Below are 21,764 nucleotides of genomic sequence, written 5' to 3' on the forward strand. Positions count from 1 at the left end.
TTATTGAGATCCATTCCATACTATTTACCATTTGGATAGAGGTGGAATAAGGGATGAAATGACTTTGTCCTAACATATGAAGTATTTTACAGTTGTACTTTCCCGTAGTGTGTCAACTACAAAACTGTGCTTCTGTCTCTAACTGATACCTTAACATTTTTGTGTGGATATAGCTAGTGTGTTTGTGTCCGTTTGTCTGTGCGGGTGTGTCGGACCGTGTGCTGCGACCAGTAAACCAATCTTAAGGTTCATAAAAACAGTGCAGTAATGTTCTTCTAGAGGTGCATGTTAACCGAACTGTGAGCAAGCTTATGGACAATGCAGAGCTTTGTTGTGTATGAAAACCTCATAGCTTCTTTAGAAATGTCACCCATGGTCTTTTCGTGATTTAGCACTGTGTTTTTTTGCATTTTACTCCAGTTAGTTATAGCGTATTTTTTTCCTTCTCCATCGGGTTTGATTTACACAGGTGGGGACGAGACAAGCGTTTGGCTGCTCTCCTCTACTCTTTCGACAACATGTAAAACATCTGATTGTTTTTGCATTTTTAACTACCCACTTAAATTGACATTTCCATTTTGATTTTAAGCAGTGACTCCATATTGCTATTTAGAAATACACACAACAAAGAGATACCGAGACAAACTAAAAGCAAGACATCGAGAGACATTGATTCAACTATAAAGGGCTTCTTAATCTATTGGTCTTTATTGAATTGTGATGACCTTGTTGCATGTTTGTGTGTTTCTTGTGGAAAAATAAATGTGCCCTGGACAGGGGTAGTTTGTTTGACCTTTTTGTCACCTTGGTTCTTCCTATTTTTTTCTCTCCAATGCCTTCATTCCATAACGTTTCCTTCTCCCTGGGCGGCTCTCCTCTACAGCCTCGTTATGTGGTTATAAATGAGCTTTTGCTGGGAGCTGTGTGGAGTGCAGCAGGAACAGTTCTCGCTGGCAGTAAATTTGCTTTATGGTCATTTTCTGTCACTGGGCTGCTATGTGTTGTGTGCTGTGGTGGGAGCATACTAAAGCAGGCCATTCCCTTAGGCCTGTGGGAGATCAGCTTCCTGTTGGACACACACACACACACACACACACACACACACACACACACACACACACACACACACACCCCTCCTCCTTCCATCCCTGACCCATCAGCTCAGGGGTCAGTTCTCCTCCTGGATGTGTTACCCAAACCTCAGGACCTGCCGTCTCCTCTCACCGCTCACCTCTGGGTGCCCTAATGACAGAGCTATAGCAGGGAGATCTCTGCTGCATCACTGCATTTAAAAAGGCCGTGAGGGAGAACGGCTGCTAACATCGGCTTCTGGCACCCGTTGGATTGTCAAGTGTGGTTATGGCGTTTTGATTCAATTATTCATCTGAACAAAGTGGTAGTGTGGTAACCATGACACCGTGAGGCTGCTCTGGGATCTGTCTGTCCCAAGGTAACTAGAAAGAATTCACACATTTGACACCAGAGTTATAAGCTTTAAGTCATACTTTACTGAATAATACATTGGTGTTTAGTTCACAGTAACAATCCACTTTAGAACACATCATCATGGTGTGTTTGCAAAATAAAGTACAGGCAGTAGTGTTTTTCCTTTTTCGTTTTGTTTCAAAATAAAAGCCCTTATTCAGGGTATATCAAGTTCACAAACGACATCCGATATAAACATTCAAGATTTGAAAAGATTATAAAGTCAATAACCTAAAACTAATTTTGGACTGAATCAAATACCAAAACACTTAATTAATGTAGCCAATTGATTGTCGTGTCTGGCATGTGTACTATAGCATTACATCTACGGCAGCAAGAAGGTTTACTCCACACATCATATTCCTCAGTTCTCCCTCTACAAGAAAGACAGACACTACAGTGGCTGTAGCAGCAGATAATCTCAAGCGCTCCACAGGCAGGGCAGCCTGCTGTTGCCATCAGAGAGATCACAGATCTGATCTCCATTACACTCGCTGACCTTCTCTGTTCCAGGGAAAGACACCGAACACTTATCGCTCTCCGGGGAAATGGCTTTACAACGTGTCCCTGTACATTTTGTGTGTCTCACAGATAGTGTGATTTGAGTGGTTAAAAATTCAAATTAGAAACCATTTTTAAAAACAAATTTGGCATCTCAATATCCTGACACTTGTGAGCCAAATGTTGTGGCACCATAATCTTAACTGTAGTGACACAGTTATACTGAAGGTCAATCCTTTATATGTCTGGACATTGAATTGTTAGCAGGTAAAAATGACCCATGTCATTTTAGGAATGGCCACATAAAGTGTAAGGACATTTTAAATATGCAAATGACATCAGATCAAACATTGAAGCTGACTGGCCATAGCACCAAACGAAAGCACATTGTATGATATAAAGGGACCAAAGCAACACATAAAGTAATATTCATTTTGCTCACTGCACAGGCTAGTTATTCATGTGCACAAGCATTTCGTAAACTCCTTGTGGTATGACCTATAATGTTAATGTCACTGCTACATTGCGATCATGGTGATAAAATTGCCTCAATAAAATACAAAACGTTGATAAAAGCAATATCAAAACAACTTACATTCAGGTACTGACTGCAACAAGCTTTTTGCATAAAAATTTGCGACCGAGGTCCTGTACAATATCTCAAAATATAAAAAACTTCTTTTCACAACAGGTGGATGCAGGCCATGCAAGGAATTTCTTGTTATCTACATAAAAAGAGTACCAATTTAGATCATGCTTCATAGTCCCTAGGCCCCCTTTATCGTCAAGTATCATAATCTCCCCCTGGCGCTGTTTAAAAGTCGGTGGCACTCAGAGAATACAAAAAGATTCAAAGTGGCAGAATTCCCTCTGCTCTTTACAGCGGGATATGTACTAAAAAATGCTGGCAGAGGTTGCACCCTGTGTTTTTTTTGTCCCTGACAATAAACGGAGTGAACGTCTGAGGCTCACTCGTGAGTATTCTGGATGCTGATATAGATAATATCAGCATATAGACTAATGCCCTCCTTTTTCAGGCATTAGTCGATCCCATCCTACGTCGAGTCTAGGGATTCAGAATGACACTGGTGGCGTCCTCTTTTTCTTTGAGCTGGAAGGTGAAGTGAACTTGCTCCAGATCGTCTATGGCCACCAACAGCCGCGCAGCAACGCTCTGAGCTGGCTTCATTAGCTCAACATTGCACTCTGCACCATCTGTGAGACGGAAAGTGAGCAATGCTATCAAACAAAAATACATAATCATGCTGATAACATGAAGGCAAACAGAACAGTAAAATAGATTGCACACCTGAATGATGAATGTCAGAGTTGATCTTATTTTCGTTATTGTCGGACGTCTGATCAGCTTCTGGCATCTCCAGATATTTTTTCCTGCAGTATCAGTCGGGACACATTAATCATATGATCACTGACAATTCCCTGTCTTTTCAAAGAGTGAGCGTTTTGCACAAGCATTGGATTGTAATGTCAAGAAGCAGCAGAGGGAGATCAGTACATTCCTTGTGCTGCAACATAGACCTCTAGTGTCCAGTCAAGGAACTGCATCTGTGTGCACACTGAGGCAGTTTTCCCTCCACTGACCTGAGTTTGTCTCTGCCCTGGAGAAGCTGCTTGTATATGGTCTGAGTCTCCACATCGGGATCCAGTGGGTCACTCCAGTCTCCAAGGGTCACAGCTGAGTGGGTTCGACTGCAGCCTGTAACTGAGAACCAGTTTTTAATTCAACAGTGGCGAATTAGATAGAGTACACAGATACAAATAACATATCCTTCATTTTGACTATATGACAGAAGTCTCATAGTAGTACGGCTAATTTTGTACATTTTAGTGCAATGCTCCAGTAGGAATACAACGTATTGGAAACACATATAATCATATCATAAATGATAAAATGATTCTGTTTGTCAGAACCCTGACAAAAAACAACAAGGAATTTAATCAGGTGTAGCTTTCAGACAATGACTAATAGTAATTGGTAAGAGAGCGTTACATTGGTATTCTCAGAGCTCATTCTCTGCTGGAGCATTAAAACAAGGCAGCTACAAATTAAGGGTTTAGTCATTAAATATGGATTCTGTCTTTAACGACGGCTGCAACTCAGTCGCCAAGGATGTTGTGAACTAGATGTTAGCCTGCATGTTGATGGACAACACTGCTCATGCTCCGAGATGCATTTAATTACTAAAGATCCTTCTGGGGGACTCTGAAGTGTCATTCATACATATGTAATTATGAACTTGAGTTGAATTTTTCATAGAGACTCACAAACATCGGGACAACAATAGCAGTTACAGCACATCCAAAGTGTGTGCGGCAACAGAACTAATAAAAGCAGGTTTACCAGCACGGTCCCCTTGCAGGCAGCAGGTCCACTTGCCACTGCGATGAGCCCCTGGGTGGAAAGAGGGCAGCATGCGCTCATTGTAGATGCTGACTTTCCTGATCGCTGAGAGCCACTGGTTCAGCTCATTTACATTCTGTTCAGACAGAACAACAGCATGACTATGAGTTTCATGGTGCCTCAAAGTCATATTGAAATTAATATTGAATGTAAATGTTTAATTAAATCCCGTTATTTATGCCTGCATTATTTGAAGGTGGAGTCAGCTATTCTAATCCAAAACACATTTAGTCAAAATCAGGGAATATCTCCTCCCTGTCCACTACCTGACCATGCTCTGTTTGCACTGAAAAAAGTCAGGGTGTTGTTTTTACATCCTACATGGTACATGTAAAAATGTCGGAGTCGGACCGAGCCAGTCGACACTTCTCCAACCAATCAGCTACAGGCAGTGTTGGTGACATTAATAACGACAATGCTATTGGACAGGTAGTTAGTGATGACAGCTGTTGCCAAGCAAAGGCCCATCTGAGCCTCAGAAGGAGCATGAAGGGAGGGGTGTATTTGTTATGGTGGTCAGTTAAAATATCAGGCTTAGTCAAGAATGGCTTACTCCACCTTTAAATTGAAGGATATGTATGACTTTGTTTTAGTTATTAACATTATCAGCAAAACAGTTTTTGATCTTAACTCATAATAATGATTTATGTCTAATGTCAACAAAATTGTGGTAAAAGCTCTGTACCAAAGCGATTTGTTTTAAAGGCATTTTTGTGGCAAACTGAAAAAGAGCATGAATGTAGTTGGTGACTTGCTGGTGCCAGTGCCAATGTACCTTGCACTGGATGAAAATGGTGTGCAGCTGTCCGTCGTTGTCCTGGGTGATGACCTGCATTACATTCTGCTGCTGAAAGGCATTTTCATCCACCCTCTCCACGGCACACACACACTGAATGGGGATCGAGGAGCGCACCTGCAACAATCCAGCCACAAACCACAACACCAATTAGCACGTAAGCAAAGGCTGGTAATGATGGATCACGCTTTTACTTCAGGCGGTTCGGACTGAGGTTCAAGTGAAATAAAAGTGAAGCCGGATCACAGAGAAAATGAATGGAGCTGTGTCTAATATTGAAATATGTTGCACACATTAGGCCGGGGAGGAACACGGTGAGACAAGGTGGAAGTGGAGATGAGATCAGCATGGCAGCAAAGGCCACTTTAAAGTGTAAATCAGCCACTTCCAATGGGAGCTTGCTTCACCGAGACTGGAGTGCCCAGACGCGGAGGAAAGGGGGGCCAGGACATTGTCTGCAATCTGATTTGCAATGTTAGAATGAATATCCACAGCCTTCAATTACCCCTTGCCTTTATTCCAGTCACACAAAGCCCCAGACTGGCTCAAAGAGGGAGCCAGAGAGAGCCGGTTCCCCTCTCTGTCTGCCTCTCTTGCTCAGTCTATGGCTGGTGAATGAGAGGACATCATTATCACAAGGTTAGGCACCACATGGTAATAACGCTAATGATGTTCTCACAAGGAGATGAACACAAGTACAATGAAGACACTTTCATACGACTTTGATTCAAAGTTTAAACATCTTATTTTTTGGCCGGTGTATGAGACAAAGAGAATAAATAAACATGAATCAACAGGAATATTATCTTTAACTTGTTTTTTGACCCAGACAGCACATTAGAAGACAACTTCAAGACCACTATACGGCTACCTAGCCAAATGAAGAGAAGCTCAAACAGTGGCTGGTTGCAAAAAAGGAAAATACTGTGGATTAATAATTACATTTGTTAAAACTCTAGCCTACCGGTTCAGTCCCAACATGCCAATCAGCGGTTTTGGCGTAGGACAGCGTCTCACTAGTCAACCGGAAATAGCGTTTCTTAAAGCCAAAGCGGGATAGCAGTTGATGTCCCTCTGTCTTGTGTTTGTGGAGGTAGCCCTCTTTGACCGTGACAGAGGGCATGAACACAGCCCTCTGCGGCACCTCGGACACTGCAGGATGAAGACAAAAGAATTTCAGACAGAGAACAAAGAGAAACACCTTTTCAATAGACATGTAACGGCATGTTTGTCCGTATTGACACAAGGTGGTGCTATAAAAATAAACAAACACTGTGTGTTATTTTTAAACAACAGTGCAAATATTTATTTTCAGCACTTTGTCATTGATTGCATCTCGGCCTCCAGGTGAAGGACAGCTTGAAAGAGGCCTAAAAAACGACCACTTCAACAAATCTGCCTGAAGTGCATTAAATGTCAAACTGGCCTTTTAGAGAAAAGAGTGGGCGTGAGGTGCAGAAGGAGGCCGAAACATGATACATCAGAGAGGGAAGATGTTTCACAACAACGGCCTCACTGACACATGACGGTTAGAAAGCAGCCAAGACATGCTGGGTAACCAGTGTGGCGTGTACAAGCACCTGCGGCTATTCACTCCAGCTCCCTGCCAACTCATTAACCATGTCATCTTTTGACAAGGCTTCAGGTTAGCTATGAATATTTCAATGTTGAGCTACAGTATTGTTTTACTTAATCCTTATACAGGCAGGGAGTGGCTGCGCTAGCAGCTGCCCTGTGGTAGATTGGCCGAGACCTCCTTCACATTGTATAAAGAGTTAAAGGTGGAGTCAGAAATTCTGGAAAACGCTTGTTGACAAACTAATTTTTTGTCAACAAAGGGGGCCCACCGTAGCTTGCTACATGCCAGTTTACAGAGCCTAGGCTGTGTATTAAAACCAGATTTGGTTTCAGCGCACACACAGTACAGACAGGTAGCAGATTGTGAGGAGATAATCACTGTTTTGGATCACAATCAGTGACTCCACCTTTAAGCGCTCATGCCTCACCAATGTCATGATCTATGTCGATCAACTTGTCCAGGAAGTCTTTGACAGAGGCCACACTGCGTAGGATGATGGGATGAAGGGGCGCCATCCACTGCTCCTTCCCGTGTCCCAGCTGAAGGCCCAAGTTCCCCACACTTTGCAATGCCTGACAAACCGTGAAGACACAAAAATCCAGTCAACACTCACATCTCCAGCACATCAAATCTCCAGTAAACTGACGGAGCCCAGTGTGCGTGACTGCATATCTCAAAGTGGGAGATCAAACGGGTTCCCTGAGGCCAAACATGCTGTGAGGACCTTTGTCCGGCCCACACCTGGCCTACAACGAGGAGGAAGTCCCTCTCCTGCCCTTCCCTGATGCCCGGCTTTGAACCGCTGTCTGCTCGCAGCACACACAAGAGGTAAAAATAGCCTGTTCCCTGTCTCTGTAGAGGACCCATGGCAACAGCACTTCAGCACCATGGACAGCAAGCAAGAAAGCCATGCGTGGGAGGGCAACGAGGTTTCACTTTTGCTCTTATAGTTGACCATTACTCCCCTGTTTTTAAATATATCGAGGTTGTTAATTTTAGTGCGCAATGGAGGGCACTTCCAGTTAAAAGAACGGTGAGCTCTCAGTTACTTTCCCTCGTGCCAGTCACAAGGAAATGATTTTTTTTTCAGACGGTGTCTTTCTTACATTCTTGTAATTTGACCAAGTTCCAATTGAAAAGGGAAATCTGAGCAAGTCCTAATGTGAGAAGGTATTGTTCAAAGTTTTCTGGCATGAATACAATGCATATAACTGTAACCCTTATTTTTAGTCGGTAGCGTACTCCGGTCTCTTCTGGATGGTGGGAACATTCGGGTTGCAATAAATAAGTAGGTACAACTGTTCTCGGCGTTTATCTTCTTTAATTAAATCCAACACGGCAACACAGTAGTCTCGCATACTCGTTCACTGAACTGACTCCCACACTTAACTGTTCCCCCCCCCCCCTTAAACAAGAGGTGGGTAGGAACTAATATCTTGGACGTAAACAATATCTCTTGAAATGTTATCTGAACATGCATAAATTAAATAATAATAAAACATTAATTCTCAACAGCATAATTTAAATGAGAATAAAGATAATGCAAAACAATGTGAATTATAAGATTACATAACTAACAGCAGATATGTATTTGTTTGTCATACTATACACCTATGAAATTAAAAATTGTACCGGTTGACAGACAGCATTGAGCCTCACATGTGGTGCGTCCTCCTCTGTACTGTTTTTTTTTTCTTTCTGCACTTACTGTTATGTCTGGATAGATGATTCATAGCAGTGTATGCGTGTGCTTCCGTGTTGGGAGTGGATCTCACCTTGGCCAGTAGAAGCAGTGTTCTGCTAGTGCGCGTATCAGCGTGCTGATCCCTCAGCTGGAACAGTTTGGGCGTGAGGATTGCAGGAGCAAAAAAACGCAGGAAAAAGAATCCACTGATGGCCAGATATTTCACATCCTGAACAAAAGCAAGCATATTTGACAGGAAAGTTAATGAATCTGAGGAATCTGAAATACATAAGCTACAGATGTGTGTGTTTCTGCCTGGGGGGATTTTTCTTGCATGTGTTTTGTTTCAAACTGACCTCGTTCTCAGGCTCAGCAAATTGCTCCTCTACTCTCTTGTGTAGCTGCTTGAAGGCCACTCTCATGACGGGAGGACACTGATCGACTGAGCCCACGATTGATTCGATGATGCTAGTTAAGTAGATCTGCAGCATCTCCACGCTGCTTTCCCGCACCTCTGCCTCTGACACTGCGCCCTTAAATGAGATTCGCCTTCGGTACAAAAAAGAGAGACGTTGTCAATGCCTGACAAACCCTGTTGAGTTGAGTATACACAATCAATGGCCAAAGTGCCAGCCATCTTGTGTGTATAGATGTGTTGAATCATGAAAAGACCAGACTCAATTGAGCAATACACTCAAATGTACAATGCCTCCAATGATATAACCGATAACCGCTCCACTCCACTGATTGTGTCATTCCATGAGGGAGTTGTATTTCAGAGACCAATGAACACATATATTGAGTTCTGAATTGAAGATGTCCACAGAGATATACACACAGGGAGTGAAGAAGATAAGAAATAAGGTGATGACAAGCAGATCTACTGCCGTCGTAGAGCATGTTAGCTCCTAAATCTCCTTCCATGTCAGAGATAGACATCTCAGGGGGCTCATAGCAGTTGCCAAGCAACATAACCCCCCCCCCCCCCTGTTTTTGCAGCGTTTTCTTTTTTCATTTCCACACATTAATGTCTACCTCTCAGGGGGGGGAGGGTGTAAAGGAAGTGGGCAGTCTCCTGTGGCAGCTTTTTCCATTTGACCATTTTAACACATAGATTGTGAACCACACACAATTCCCTTTGGACTACGTGTGAAGCAGAACCGGACCATTCTTTTTTAGGTCAGTCTTATTCTTTTACCTTGAGCGGTTCAGGTCGATCTTACATGGGTCCAGCTCGATATATTTCTTCTCGTCAAATATGCGGTTGATGATTGGCTTCAGCACCTCATGCAGATACAGCATGCCAACAGCCTGTCGGGGAAACAATACCATATGTTGAAGATATCGCACGTTCATTTTTTTCCCTCTGAATGTGTCAGAAAGTAAATAAGGTGCATTACGGTGCAGCAGGGGACCAGAACTCTGTGTGCATTTAAAAAGCCTGGAATGTTCAGGAAGTCGATAGCAAGAGAATTCCCCAAAGATTAGAAATAATTAACAGTTGAGGCATGCCTTTGCTCACTGAAAAATCAATTACAAGCAAGTCCTGATGAAATAAAACAACAGATTACGTCAACGCACCTTCATGAACTGCTCCATGGCTTTGGAGGAAAGGGAGTTGGAGCGAAATAAAGTGTTTGGATCAGCTATGGGAGCAGAAGAGAAAAAAGATTGATTGGGTTTATGGTATATAATAACATAATGTTACATAAAATACAACATATGGAACAGAATATATCAGGGATGCAGGATTTGAGATTTGAGAGAAATGTAAAAGAATGTAGAAATAAAAAAGGTTTCCCCTGTCTCCTCTTTACAGACAACATCTTTAACATGTCTGTGTCTTTGACATATAGGCTTTAAAACGTCCTGACCTTTGTTCCATGACATTGTAAAACCCGGAACAATAATGCCAATTCCATGACATCTAACATCTGTTGTCTTCTTAGTAAAGGAATAAAATGCCCAACAATGTGTTTAAAAACACTGCATCTAATGTATACTATGTGAAGGTATAAACAGAAAAAAACCTCTGAGACTGGATTATTGCTTTATAAAATGCACTAAAACATGTTGATATAGTGCAGGCCAGGGATCCTTTGTCTGTTTCTGCCTTTTGCATGTGCACGTTTTTTTGATTCTGTTTGTTCTACGGTTCTCTGCCAAGAATTGATCCACTTTAGTAATACTGAGCTCGGTGTCACAACTGACCTTGCTGCAACACCGCATAAATCCTTCAAGGTGGCAACACTCATATATCCATGGTGACAGGACTGGGTTTGCCGGGTACAACATTTCGGTTTTAAAGATCAGGACGTATGGGGAAATGTTGGGTTTTCATCGCAGCACATTTTTCTCTACGCCGGTGTCCAACTTTTTTTTTATGTCTGGCTGCTCGCCGCCATCTATTCCTGATCAAGCAGTCCCTGTTTGGATCATGTGGTGTTGCTATGGAAACTTGGGCACTATGCTTATTATCTCAAACTACACCAACAGAACCCAAAGACAAGAGCCCAACTTGGTGTGAATTAGCAATGGAGCTGTGGAGCGGAGGCACAAACATGACTAATCCAGAGAAGCCATGATAGGACTGTTGGGTGAGTAAATAATTGGCATTGGGGTAGTAAATATAGCGCTGGTATCTTGTCATGATCGGCCCACACACAGACCGTCATAGGGTGCTCAGAGACGTCGATGTCAATTCGGAGTTAAATAGAAGCCGCCCTCAGAGGGTCTCTGGAGAGAAGAGCCTCTGGCATGTCCCAAACTCTGACTAATATAAACACTGACTAATTAAGATAAAATGAGGTCTTACGCAGATTGTTTATAATGCAGTCACAATTGTTTTAAAGTTGTAAATAAAATCTCTATCTTACAACTAACCTATAAGGTAAAGTAATGTTAACAGTTTTCAAAATACCTGCATATATACTGAGTGTATACTTAATAATGGCTCTGACCCACAATGACGTAAAAAATAAAGATGCACTGATCCACTATATTTGGATTCCGATTATGATATTTGGGTTTTGGTGATCGGCCAAAATCGATAGTGTCCGCTATCATAATTATTAGAATGTATTTTGTCCATGGTGATATAATGTGTAAGGTTATTAAGGCCTAAGCAACAAAGACATTGTAATTTAAAAGAGGAAAGAAAATACAAATAGGTTTTAATGTTTTCAAATCCATTTATTTGAACTGCTTTGAACAGTTTCAATACAGAAGTATATCAGAATTCCTTATAATTGAATTTTCTTTCACAGTTAAAATAATCACATTTGAAAAAAATGGACTATGGAATTTGGATCGGTATTGTGGATCGTTGGCCTCCGAAAAAGTGAATTGCAGCCTTATCGAACCCAATACCGATATTGGATCGGATCGGCCACATCCCTAGTCGTAACATTTGAAACAGTAGTGATGTTGTTAATCTTACCAGTGTGGTTGACCTCCCGGGTGTTAAGGTAATCCAGGAAGGGCACCACCAGGCCCTGGCCCAGGTAGATCTTCACCAGGGTCATGGCCACGTCCTGCCGGCTCTCCACCGTGGTCACCTCCTCCAGCATAGTCAGAGCGCTGCTATCCTCCACCTGGTAGGAAGTGGACTCAGGTCATAAAGCGCCTAGGCTATGCGCAAAGAGTTTTTCTGTCATTCAAAAAATCAACCAGCTACAATCAGGATAACTGTGGATTCGGTGGATGAGAAAAAACACTGTAGAAAGAAAAGCGTTCTCTTGAACATGAGAGAACATCATGTATGTTGCAGGTGAGCAAATGAATATGAAAAGAATTATGACGCTGACCTCTGTAGGGGAGATGACTGACTCCACCAGAAGGTGAATGAGGGACTGATAGTACACAGACGGCAAGATACGATCCTCCACCAAACGCACCTTCAGACGAAGCGCTCCAAGCTTGCCACTGGAGACCGAGGGAAGAACAACAAAAATGTTTTCTTCAAACCAACATCGAATCCTGGTTTAATTTGGTTTTCTGTGAGAGAGTACGACCGAAGACCCTTTATTTTGTGTGGCTTATTTTAAAATTGTCGATATAATGTGCGCAGCAATTGTGTTGGACTTTTTAAGGAAGTGAATACAATAGAAAATGTATGTAAAACAGGAAGAAACTCCTTTATTTTTCGTATAATTACTTCTTAGTTCTTACATCTTGTAAGTCAAAACACTGATACTATTTATTAAATGAATGGTAAAAAGTGACACTGAGGGTTTGGTTAATGTCTGGCATAACATAATATCAGCGGCAAATAAGGTTTCAAAAAACAATGTTTAGAAAGAAGGATTTGTTCAAACTGCTTTCACAAACAATAGTTGTAAAAGAGTCCTAGAGGGAATATGTTTTGTAAAGGCATTACTTCTCTCTCTTCACTGTGTTGAAGGTTGACGTCTAACCAGCTTCTACTCCGCAGTGTACTCCCCTAAATGGAACCCCTTCGAAATGTGAGTCATTTCGTAACACATCCCTGAGATTCACTTTACTTTGACACTATCTTCACGCATTTCACTCAGCTCTCTTTGTTCTAAAATTATCCCAAGGAACAGATACTGTCAGTGACCCTGTTATAGGCCTGGGAATATTTCATTAAAATGTATGGAAGGAAGCATGAAGGGGAGAAAGGATTTCCTAGAGGACATTTTTAAAACACTTAATGCTGCTCTATTTAAAAAAAAAATCAAAAAAAAAGAATTGCTTTCCAAACAAGCACACCCATTATCCTTACCCAGCATCAACCTCATTGTTTCCCAAGGGCAGTAAACGAAACCAGCCCTCTAACTGAGATGTCTTGTGCAAACAAGTTAAAGGAATTTCCACCTGTGGAAAGAAACAATATACAAAATCACATAGGAAAAATTATTTAGTAAGGAACTTTATGGTGGGTATTATTGAGCTGTACCCAAAGCATACTTTGTAGCGATCAGAACATGAAATATATTAAACTATTAGATATGTTTCAAATTCAGGCCTCCTCACCTTTCCCAAAAAGTCATTCTTGCCCACCATGTCCCAGTCCCAGACCTCCACAGTGACAGTTCCCTCCTCACTCAGCTCCTCTGGGTCCAGCTCCAGCTCCAGGGTCTCTGCCCAGTGAGGGAAACGGGTCTTCTTGATAATCTGAAAAGCAGCAGATGTATTGGGGTGTTAGGTAACCCTAAAACCACGCCCTCTCCTCCCTTCACTTAAAGTTGTCATCTCCGCACTTTCAAGTGTACAGTAATATGGACACACTTATGTGCACAGTACTATGAAGACAATCTTAACAAACAAAAAAATATTAATTACAATGTTGAAAAGCACTTGGGGCTCCACCTTAAACCAACACACACACACTGCTGCTCACCAAGGTCTCTGCACTGTGGTTGTTGAAAATAACTCTGGCAAAAGGATCAGAGGTTCCAGAGATATCTCTCGGAGCCAAGTCTCTGTGGGCACCAGCAGATCCAAAGACAAGATGAGAGATCAATACAGTACAAAGCTCAACAAACTCCGATCCACTGTTACGCAGATTGTATTAGTTATTCAGGGGGTGGCAAGGAAAACCAGCAAAACCCCTAGTTTCCATTTGACCTTAAACTTTCAAACTGTTTTGTCCTTTATCCGGTTACATCTGAATTACAGTGTTGAGGCCTGCTTGACATGCTCATTAGTGCCGTGCGTGAAAGGGAGAGGCTGCAGCCTGGGAGGCACAGATGGGGCAGTGAGTGGTGTGATTGTGGTGGTGTGAGTGAGTGTGTGGAGGCCTGCGGGGTGATGGTGACACGATTTCAGCACAGAAGTGGTGATGGCACTGCCAGGCTACAGGGACTCAACTTCTGACTTATGTCCAGTTTGCTCATGTTATGTTCAGTTTGATCTACTCCCCATGTATGAGAAGAAAAGAAAAACCCTCTCTCTTTTTTTCCACCTTTCTGAAAACCTGTGTTTAAAAACCCCAGTTAGAACATCCCCCTAAGGACGCCTTGAGGGGAGAAGTCACGTCCCTTCATTAACAACCTAACTTAGAACCTCTGCCTGTAATAAGCACACCCTCAGATACCCCTGAATCTAACTGGCAGGTAGATTCAAACCAGCAGTTATATTCAGGGCCAGTCAGAGAAACCTGGGCTTTTTGGAAGACAGGGCTTAAAGAGACAGGCTCTAAAACGGAGCGTTTCAAGACAAAGGGCGAAAAGAGGAGAATCAGCAATGGCTTTGTGAGAAATATAAAGGTTTTTTTGGACAATACACCAAGAAAACAGTTTCTAAAGAAAACCCAAATTACAATTTGGAATCGGAAAATAAGCATTACATGTGACCTTTAAACCTACATATGAGAAAACATGATAGTAAATACATTTCCATACACCGTCCTACCATTTACTTCTCAAGCTTGGTACTTGGTTTGAGGCCACCCTGATCTCTACATGATCTTACCTGGCTTCAATGACTCCACAGCGCAGGCTGATCTTCTCTGGGTCTTTCCGTAGCTCCAGACTCAGATGGATCTCTCCCTGGACTTCCTCATCAGGGTCCACCCTCGTCAGGTTCACCCAGCTATCAAGTCCTGACCATACCAAGAGATGTTATTCATCTGAACAACACATGTTTCAGTGTTAAACAATCGGAAAGGAAGAAAACTAAGCACGCAAATCACCTTTTTCTCAATTCATTATCTCTTTATCGATTGATTTACTAACTATTACTGTCGAGATTATTATATGATGCTGGGAAAATTTCACCCTCGACAGCAACTCCGGTCAAAGGATGAACACGGAGACAGTGAGCAGCAGTTTCAATATATCGTACAGCAGAAATCAATTGTGTGCGTAAAGTGTAGTTGATAAATCAATTTTCTTAAAAGAATAGATGCAGGCATCTTGATAAAAGCTCTTTTTCAAGAAAAAATAAGCCAAACAGTCATGGGTTCTTATCAGTTGTGATAAGTATCTTTCCTTTGTCCTGTTTCAATAGTAAACTGTGTCTTTTCAGGCTGAGGAGGGTGGATAGGGGGAAAACAAGCTATGTGAAATCACCGCCTTGGGCATTAGTTAAATTGTGGGAAAATTGACATTGTATGCTAATTAATGAACAAATTGATCATCTTAAGGCATACTATGCAGGATATTCCTTAAGAACAAAGTAAAGAGTCATACAAAAATAGTTCCTATCAATAATCATTCATGCCCCACTAGAATGTGTGTCATCATCTTCTTCAACCGCTTATCCGAAATCAGGTCGCGGGGGCAGCAGCTTGATCAGGGAATCCCAAACTTCTCTTTCCCGGGCCACATCAACCAGCGTCTGAATGGGGGATCCTGAGGCATTCCCAGGCCAGCGTGGAGATATAATCTCTCCACCTAGTCCTGGGTCTTCCCCGAGGCCTCCTTCCAGCTGGACGGAAGATGAATGTGTGGTGGTGTGTTTATCTACAAAGTCTTTGTTTTGGTTTATCTTGCTTCGTCGGGACGTCTCTGGGCATCAACACATTCAGATGGTGGGGGGATGTTGAACCCTCAACCAATACCACAACAACCAACAAATGCTATCTATGTAAAAGATATAGCAGATAAACACCCCCGCGTTCTTTTACATATAAAAGAACGCGGGGGTGTATATTTCTTTTAGCATTTGTTGGTCGTGTTTTGTAAACACAAAATTCACACTTGGCACCACCAACATACATCTAGTTGGACTTAAAGCTATTCTTACCTTTGTACAGTTTTTACACTTATTTTAAATGACTTTAAAATGGTATAAATAAGGTTTTTACACTCTAAAATGCATGGTAGACCCACCAGGAATAAAAAGAAACAATTATTTCAGTCTCATAATATTAGGTGAAAACTACAACCAATCAAATCGTTCGGACCGAACGATTTAATTGGCCGACAGACCTGTCTGTTTGCCGTCTGCTTGTGTACCGCGCATTCGTGCACGCGCGTCCTCAACGAAAGGGTTTGTTTTGATTCCACGGCAGACAGTAGCCTAGCGAGTAGCGACCATTGTAGAAAAGGTTACATGTGTTATTTCTTGTTATTTTTTACTGTGTGTTAAGCTGTGTTTTAGTGTTGGGCCGTGACGTCAGTCGGCCAGAGAGCCAGTTCAGTAAGGTTCCTTTCGCTTCTCCCTCGGTGAGATGTGTGTGAGCAAGTTGCCACAGTAAGCCATCATTCGTGTTTATCTGAGTGTAAATGTGAATCACCCGTGTGTGAGTATGTACATGTAGTCCCGATCGCTGTTATAAGTTATAGTTTGTGCATGTTATTAGCGGCTGCGATTCGCGAGTCGCAACAGCTGTTCAAACGTCTCCTCACGAGCGGAGTTTAAGCCTTTGTTCTTTTTCCGCGATCTATATGCGGCTGTGCCTGTGAAAGAAGGAAAATAAAGAGCGGATAAAACCCTACTCCTCCTCTCCTAGTCTCATTATAAGCATAAGTGGTGTTCTGGCCGACATATCTGAAGTGAAACCAGTGATACAAGCAGATCAGCGCGGTACCGGTAGCCTACTACAGCCACCAGTTTCTTCAGCCACAATATAACTCACTTTGTGCACGGAGACAGTATTAAGCAAGTAAGTCTGCTTGTGTAGCCTAAATTAAGTTTCTTCAAAAACAAAACAAAAAAAACGGGGATAGGAATGAGGGGGTGGGGCTGCATTGGAGGAAGGCGGGATATTATGATTGTGCTGAAATGCTCAAACTCACATCCATCCGAACTGCTTTAACTGATCATTGAAAGGGATTATTACTGTATTACTATATACTTTGATCTTTAAGGAAAGTTCTACCTAGTGTGTCTTTAATGTATTTGATTAGGTGCATATTTACAAATATCCAATGTTGTGCATAATGTCTATAAGAGTCCTCACTAGTCAGCACTACATGTAATATCAGTGATTCTTGAGAACCGTGACAAAAGGCAGTCTTCCACATGTAACTGCTGTTGTGTTTAAAACTAAAAATATTTAAAATTGTAGATGGTATTAGGGAATAAGAATAGAATGTCTGGAGCACATACGACACTTGTTATCTTCTCACGCAACCAAAACAGTCATTGCTTTTCTATGGCACAACTAGATTGGATTAAGACATATACCGAACTAGACACTCAAATCGGATAAATGTCCAATGCATGGCTGTCTCCACTATGCTAGGTGGCGCTGTAGCCCTTTCAACAAGTGGTTATAGAGCCACGTCCGGTTTCCTTCCGGCAATAACCCTACTATTTTTTACGTCGTCTCCTTCCACTTCCTTGTGAAATCCTCCGCAGGGATTCTCAAGCAAGGGCAGAACGAGAACTCCGATATGCGATATCCGATCCCTGTATACATGCAGAGAGAATGCCGACTATGAACGAGTTATCTAAGTGTTCTTATCCGACTTCGCTTGTCCGTTAATGTGCCGATTTGTGTGCGAAGTAGATCGGATAAAGGTGTTTACATGCATTTTACAAGTCGAAGTCTTATTAGTTTATTTACCCGATTATGAGTCTGCATGTAAATGCACTGAGTGTGTCCTCAGAGAAGGTTTCAATCTTTCATATGCAATAAAACTAATTAAAATTTTACTTTAATGATTAAAAACAGCTTTTTTAACAACACTAAATAATCTCTCATGTCAATAAAAACTGTTTTTCTACAACACATTCATGTTTTATAAGGATTCTAAGTGATGGGACCACTTTACTGTAAGGCAACACCTTCAGACATTTCATTATGTAGAGTTTAATAAAATCACGCGAAATAAGGGGCAGCTGTCACTTTGAAGGACCTCTTGTCAAATTCTACCTCTGCAGAGTACATTAGAGTCAGACAGGCTCTGATAAGTGTTGTAGTTTTAGAATATTTTACATTCCGAATCTTGAAAGTCCTGTGTCACAACCATGATATGTCAACACCGACTGACAATTTCTGAAGAAGTTATTTGAAATGTTTTGATGATTTTATTTTCCTGAAGTAGTTCATACTAGCACCTAACATCAACAGAAAAACTAAATGGCTACTAGATAAATTCCATTTGTTATGTTTAAGAAACGTTATATATGTCAACATCTGACGGCGGTGATAGGCCAATGACGGTAAAAAAAAAAAAGCTGGGAGGTTGTGTCAAAGCTTAGCTCAGTAGCTTAGTATATGTTGGATATATACATGTAATTCAATTTGCCGAAATATAGGGTTTGTATTTTTTCAACATTGCCCCCTGTGTTGTCCCACTTCTCAAGAATCACTGATATAAGTGTAATATTGTTTAGAGGTCAGTTGTGTCAAATGAAATGGGTTTGATTACTTCAGGGATATCAGACATGAATAAGGGTTCCGTGTCAGGGCCAGACAGTGAGAAGATTCCTGCGAGGGAGAGACTGACTCAGAACCACCGTGATCACACTAGTGAGTTAGGGGGGCCATGCCAGAGAGAGGGGCATCAGTATGCAGCAAACATAACCTGGCAAACACTTCCTTAGAACTACAACATCATCATGAAGTACCGCATCTTAGGTGTAGTATGTCTGGCCTAGAGACCGTGTACAAAGTGCTAGCGTTCATGCCGAGGTAAACGTTTGGGACTTATCTCTTGAAAGGCTCTGTAAGATGCCTCAAACCAGTTCAGACATGAACTGGTTTGAGGCCATTTGAAGCGCTTTGGTCACTTTCCTCATTTTACAGCACTGTGGGTCCTAAACAGAAGGACAGTTTTGTAGTTTACACACTGAGAAAAAAAGACTGACACAGATAAGCACCAGGAGAGCCATAGTTATAACTATGTATCAACGTGAATGCTGATTTAACCTCCTTAAAAGTAAGCAGATCGAATAAAACGTGTGAGAGAACTCTAAGACACATTCCCAGAGTCTCTGTCTAAAAAAGGCAGGTCTCCCCTACAAGACCTTTGACTGGGTCACGGGGAGCCGTGTATGCTTAACCTCTGAGCTTTGGTTGCGCACCCATACCGCTACAGACCGATGGCAAATATTGTGTTCAGTCGTACCTTTAGCTTGAGATCCAATGGCATCTTTGGTCAGAGTTATCTTTCCAATAACATCGTCGTGGCTGTAGAAGGAAAAAAAAAGATTAAATAAGTGATAAGCAGATCAAAGTTACAGAAAAACGATACGAAAGTTGTTTGATCTTGCAAGGGTTAAATGGCGTGACTTTTAGGACAGAATGAGAGGAGAAGTACAAACAACCTTTAATCATTGAATGTGGACGTCTGTCGGTCCTATGATGTGTGTTTACTCATTTTTTTTTCCACAAAAAAAGTTCTATATTGTACATGATGTTTTAACCCCAAATATATCAATCCATGAACCGAGTTAAGCAAACACACGTGGCTTTGAGGATGATAAATCACAGCCTGGCGCCATCAGTAAAGAGCAATGGTTCGAATATGGAATGATTTTTCAGAAGGTTTTGGATGAAAGAGTTACCCAATGGTGTCCTCATCCATGACATGAAAGGAGAGCGAGTGGAACCCCATAGGGAGGTGCAGTGTGTACTCTTCACCCCAGAAAGGGTTGAGGTTCTTCCACACTGTGGCAGTCCTGAAACGAGAGGGAATCAACCATCTTACTCAGAAAAAAAACAAATCCCAAAAATATAGAAACCTACGGCAATATGCAAACATTATTAGGGTTTGGAATCTCTCCAAGGGATCACAAGACAATTAGCCGCATAGAACAGAAGGAAAAACATACCTCTGCTACACACAACTCTATTAGTTTTATGTCTAATCTAAATGTATTGGATTGGTTTTTTTTATGCAGGTTCTTGTACAACTTACAATCAAGCATCATATTTTCAGAACAGATTACTCCACACAGAAGGCAAAACTTTGAAACTACTTATCGCTTAAATAAAGCCATCTGTTTATAAGAGTGTATGGTACTCATTAAATCCCACCACAATCTACCAGCCACATCATCCGTGAACATCGCACTCGAGGAGTCAGTTTGCCAGTAACACAACAAGTACAAGATAATTAGTGTGAGTGTCTGCAGTGAATCATTGCGCCGTTTTTTTTCCCTTGTAGTGCCAGATGGAACAATAGCCACAAAATTCACCCCATGTTCTTGTTAAAGCCCCAAAACAAATGTGTTTTTTTAATTTAACGAAATTCCGTTTGCCTGTCAAAAAGGATCACTAGTGAAGCTGCCATTAAAAACAACAAGCTCTTTTGTATTGAATACATAAATGATGGATGGAATCACTTGTGCTTTCCCACTCAAACACCTCTGAACTAATGTACTCCGCTCCAAGCATTCTCCGTGCTCACTCACACCAGGAGCTCCCTGCAATAATTGATGCACCCTCTCCATGGTTACCTGCGGGTGTTTTAAAGGCCAGGCCAGTATCAGGTTTTCTGTGTTGGAGGGGGCCACGCTGTGGGCACCACCAACCGGATCACACACACTCCACCCTGGGCTCCATGTGCAGAGAAGCGGGGAGCACAGCCAGGAACTAAATATCTCAACTGTGATGATGATGATGATGATGATGAAGTATATTCAGATGTGAGCACTTAAGACTGGAGACAGGCAGCAGATATTCTCCAGCTGTAGCTCTCCTATATAAACAACTTTTTCTTGGACACATTATGCAGACCTGCTTGTATAATCAAACAGAAGTGAACTCACCTGGCCACAACTTCATTGTCAACTTTCACAATGCAATATGGGTCACTGGTTCCGGAGCTTAAGATGACAAGAAAAAGATAAGACAGTATGAGATGTATTAGATTAGCATAGTCACTTAGCCTAAGGGTTAGGATTATGATACATTTAATTTAATTTCCCATGGTATACATGCAGAGGTCAATTTGAGAGGACTATCTCTCACCTCCATGTCTTTAAACTAATTTAGACTAGGCAACAGGAGACAAGGTCCAGGTAATTAAAATTAAAATGTAGGCTAAACTTTTTGTTTCTTATCTTACTAACCTTATAACTACTAAACAACATTGAGGCTGTGTGAAAGAGTACACTATATAGAGCTCTGTCTGGAGCGCCTGCCATTCAGAAATTAGGCTACTTACACGTCTTTGGCCGGGAGGTTCCTGCCCTCGACAATTCTAAAATAAAGAGATGTGTTTTTGGCCATTTTCAGTCGAGCAAGCTATTAGTCCAATTCCTCATCTCCTATGTTCCCAAATGAGCTCTTATAAATAGTGTTCTCCCCTCCGCAAGAGTTTTCTTCATTTCGTGGCACCTTCAGCGCGTGACGGCGAACAGCCCACTGGCAGCGCGCGACGCATCCATCCAGCCCATAGACTGTATCCAGCCCCAGTCACAGTGAAAATGTTGA

General features: G+C 41.8%; 1 protein-coding gene across 1 annotated transcript; it reads right to left on the reverse strand.

The window, feature by feature from the left end:
• Positions 1-1,738: 1,738 nt before the first annotated feature.
• On the reverse strand, positions 1,739-21,642 carry rasal1 (RAS protein activator like 1). The gene is made up of 21 exons (XM_080040646.1): positions 21,496-21,642; positions 21,098-21,154; positions 19,892-20,005; positions 19,453-19,514; positions 14,903-15,032; positions 13,830-13,911; positions 13,463-13,603; positions 13,212-13,303; positions 12,274-12,391; positions 11,907-12,060; positions 10,049-10,113; positions 9,666-9,778; positions 8,824-9,016; positions 8,559-8,696; positions 7,211-7,355; positions 6,169-6,356; positions 5,184-5,321; positions 4,349-4,484; positions 3,589-3,709; positions 3,296-3,378; positions 1,739-3,201 (listed from the first exon to the last, which is right to left on the reverse strand). Exons 1-21 carry the CDS (start codon positions 21,558-21,560, stop codon positions 3,053-3,055), a joined length of 2,484 nt encoding a protein of 827 aa, XP_079896772.1. The 5' UTR covers positions 21,561-21,642; the 3' UTR covers positions 1,739-3,052.
• Positions 21,643-21,764: the final 122 nt, after the last annotated feature.

Source organism: Ammodytes marinus (assembly GCF_949987685.1).
Source record: "Ammodytes marinus genome assembly, chromosome: 2".
NCBI lineage: Eukaryota > Metazoa > Chordata > Actinopteri > Uranoscopiformes > Ammodytidae > Ammodytes > Ammodytes marinus.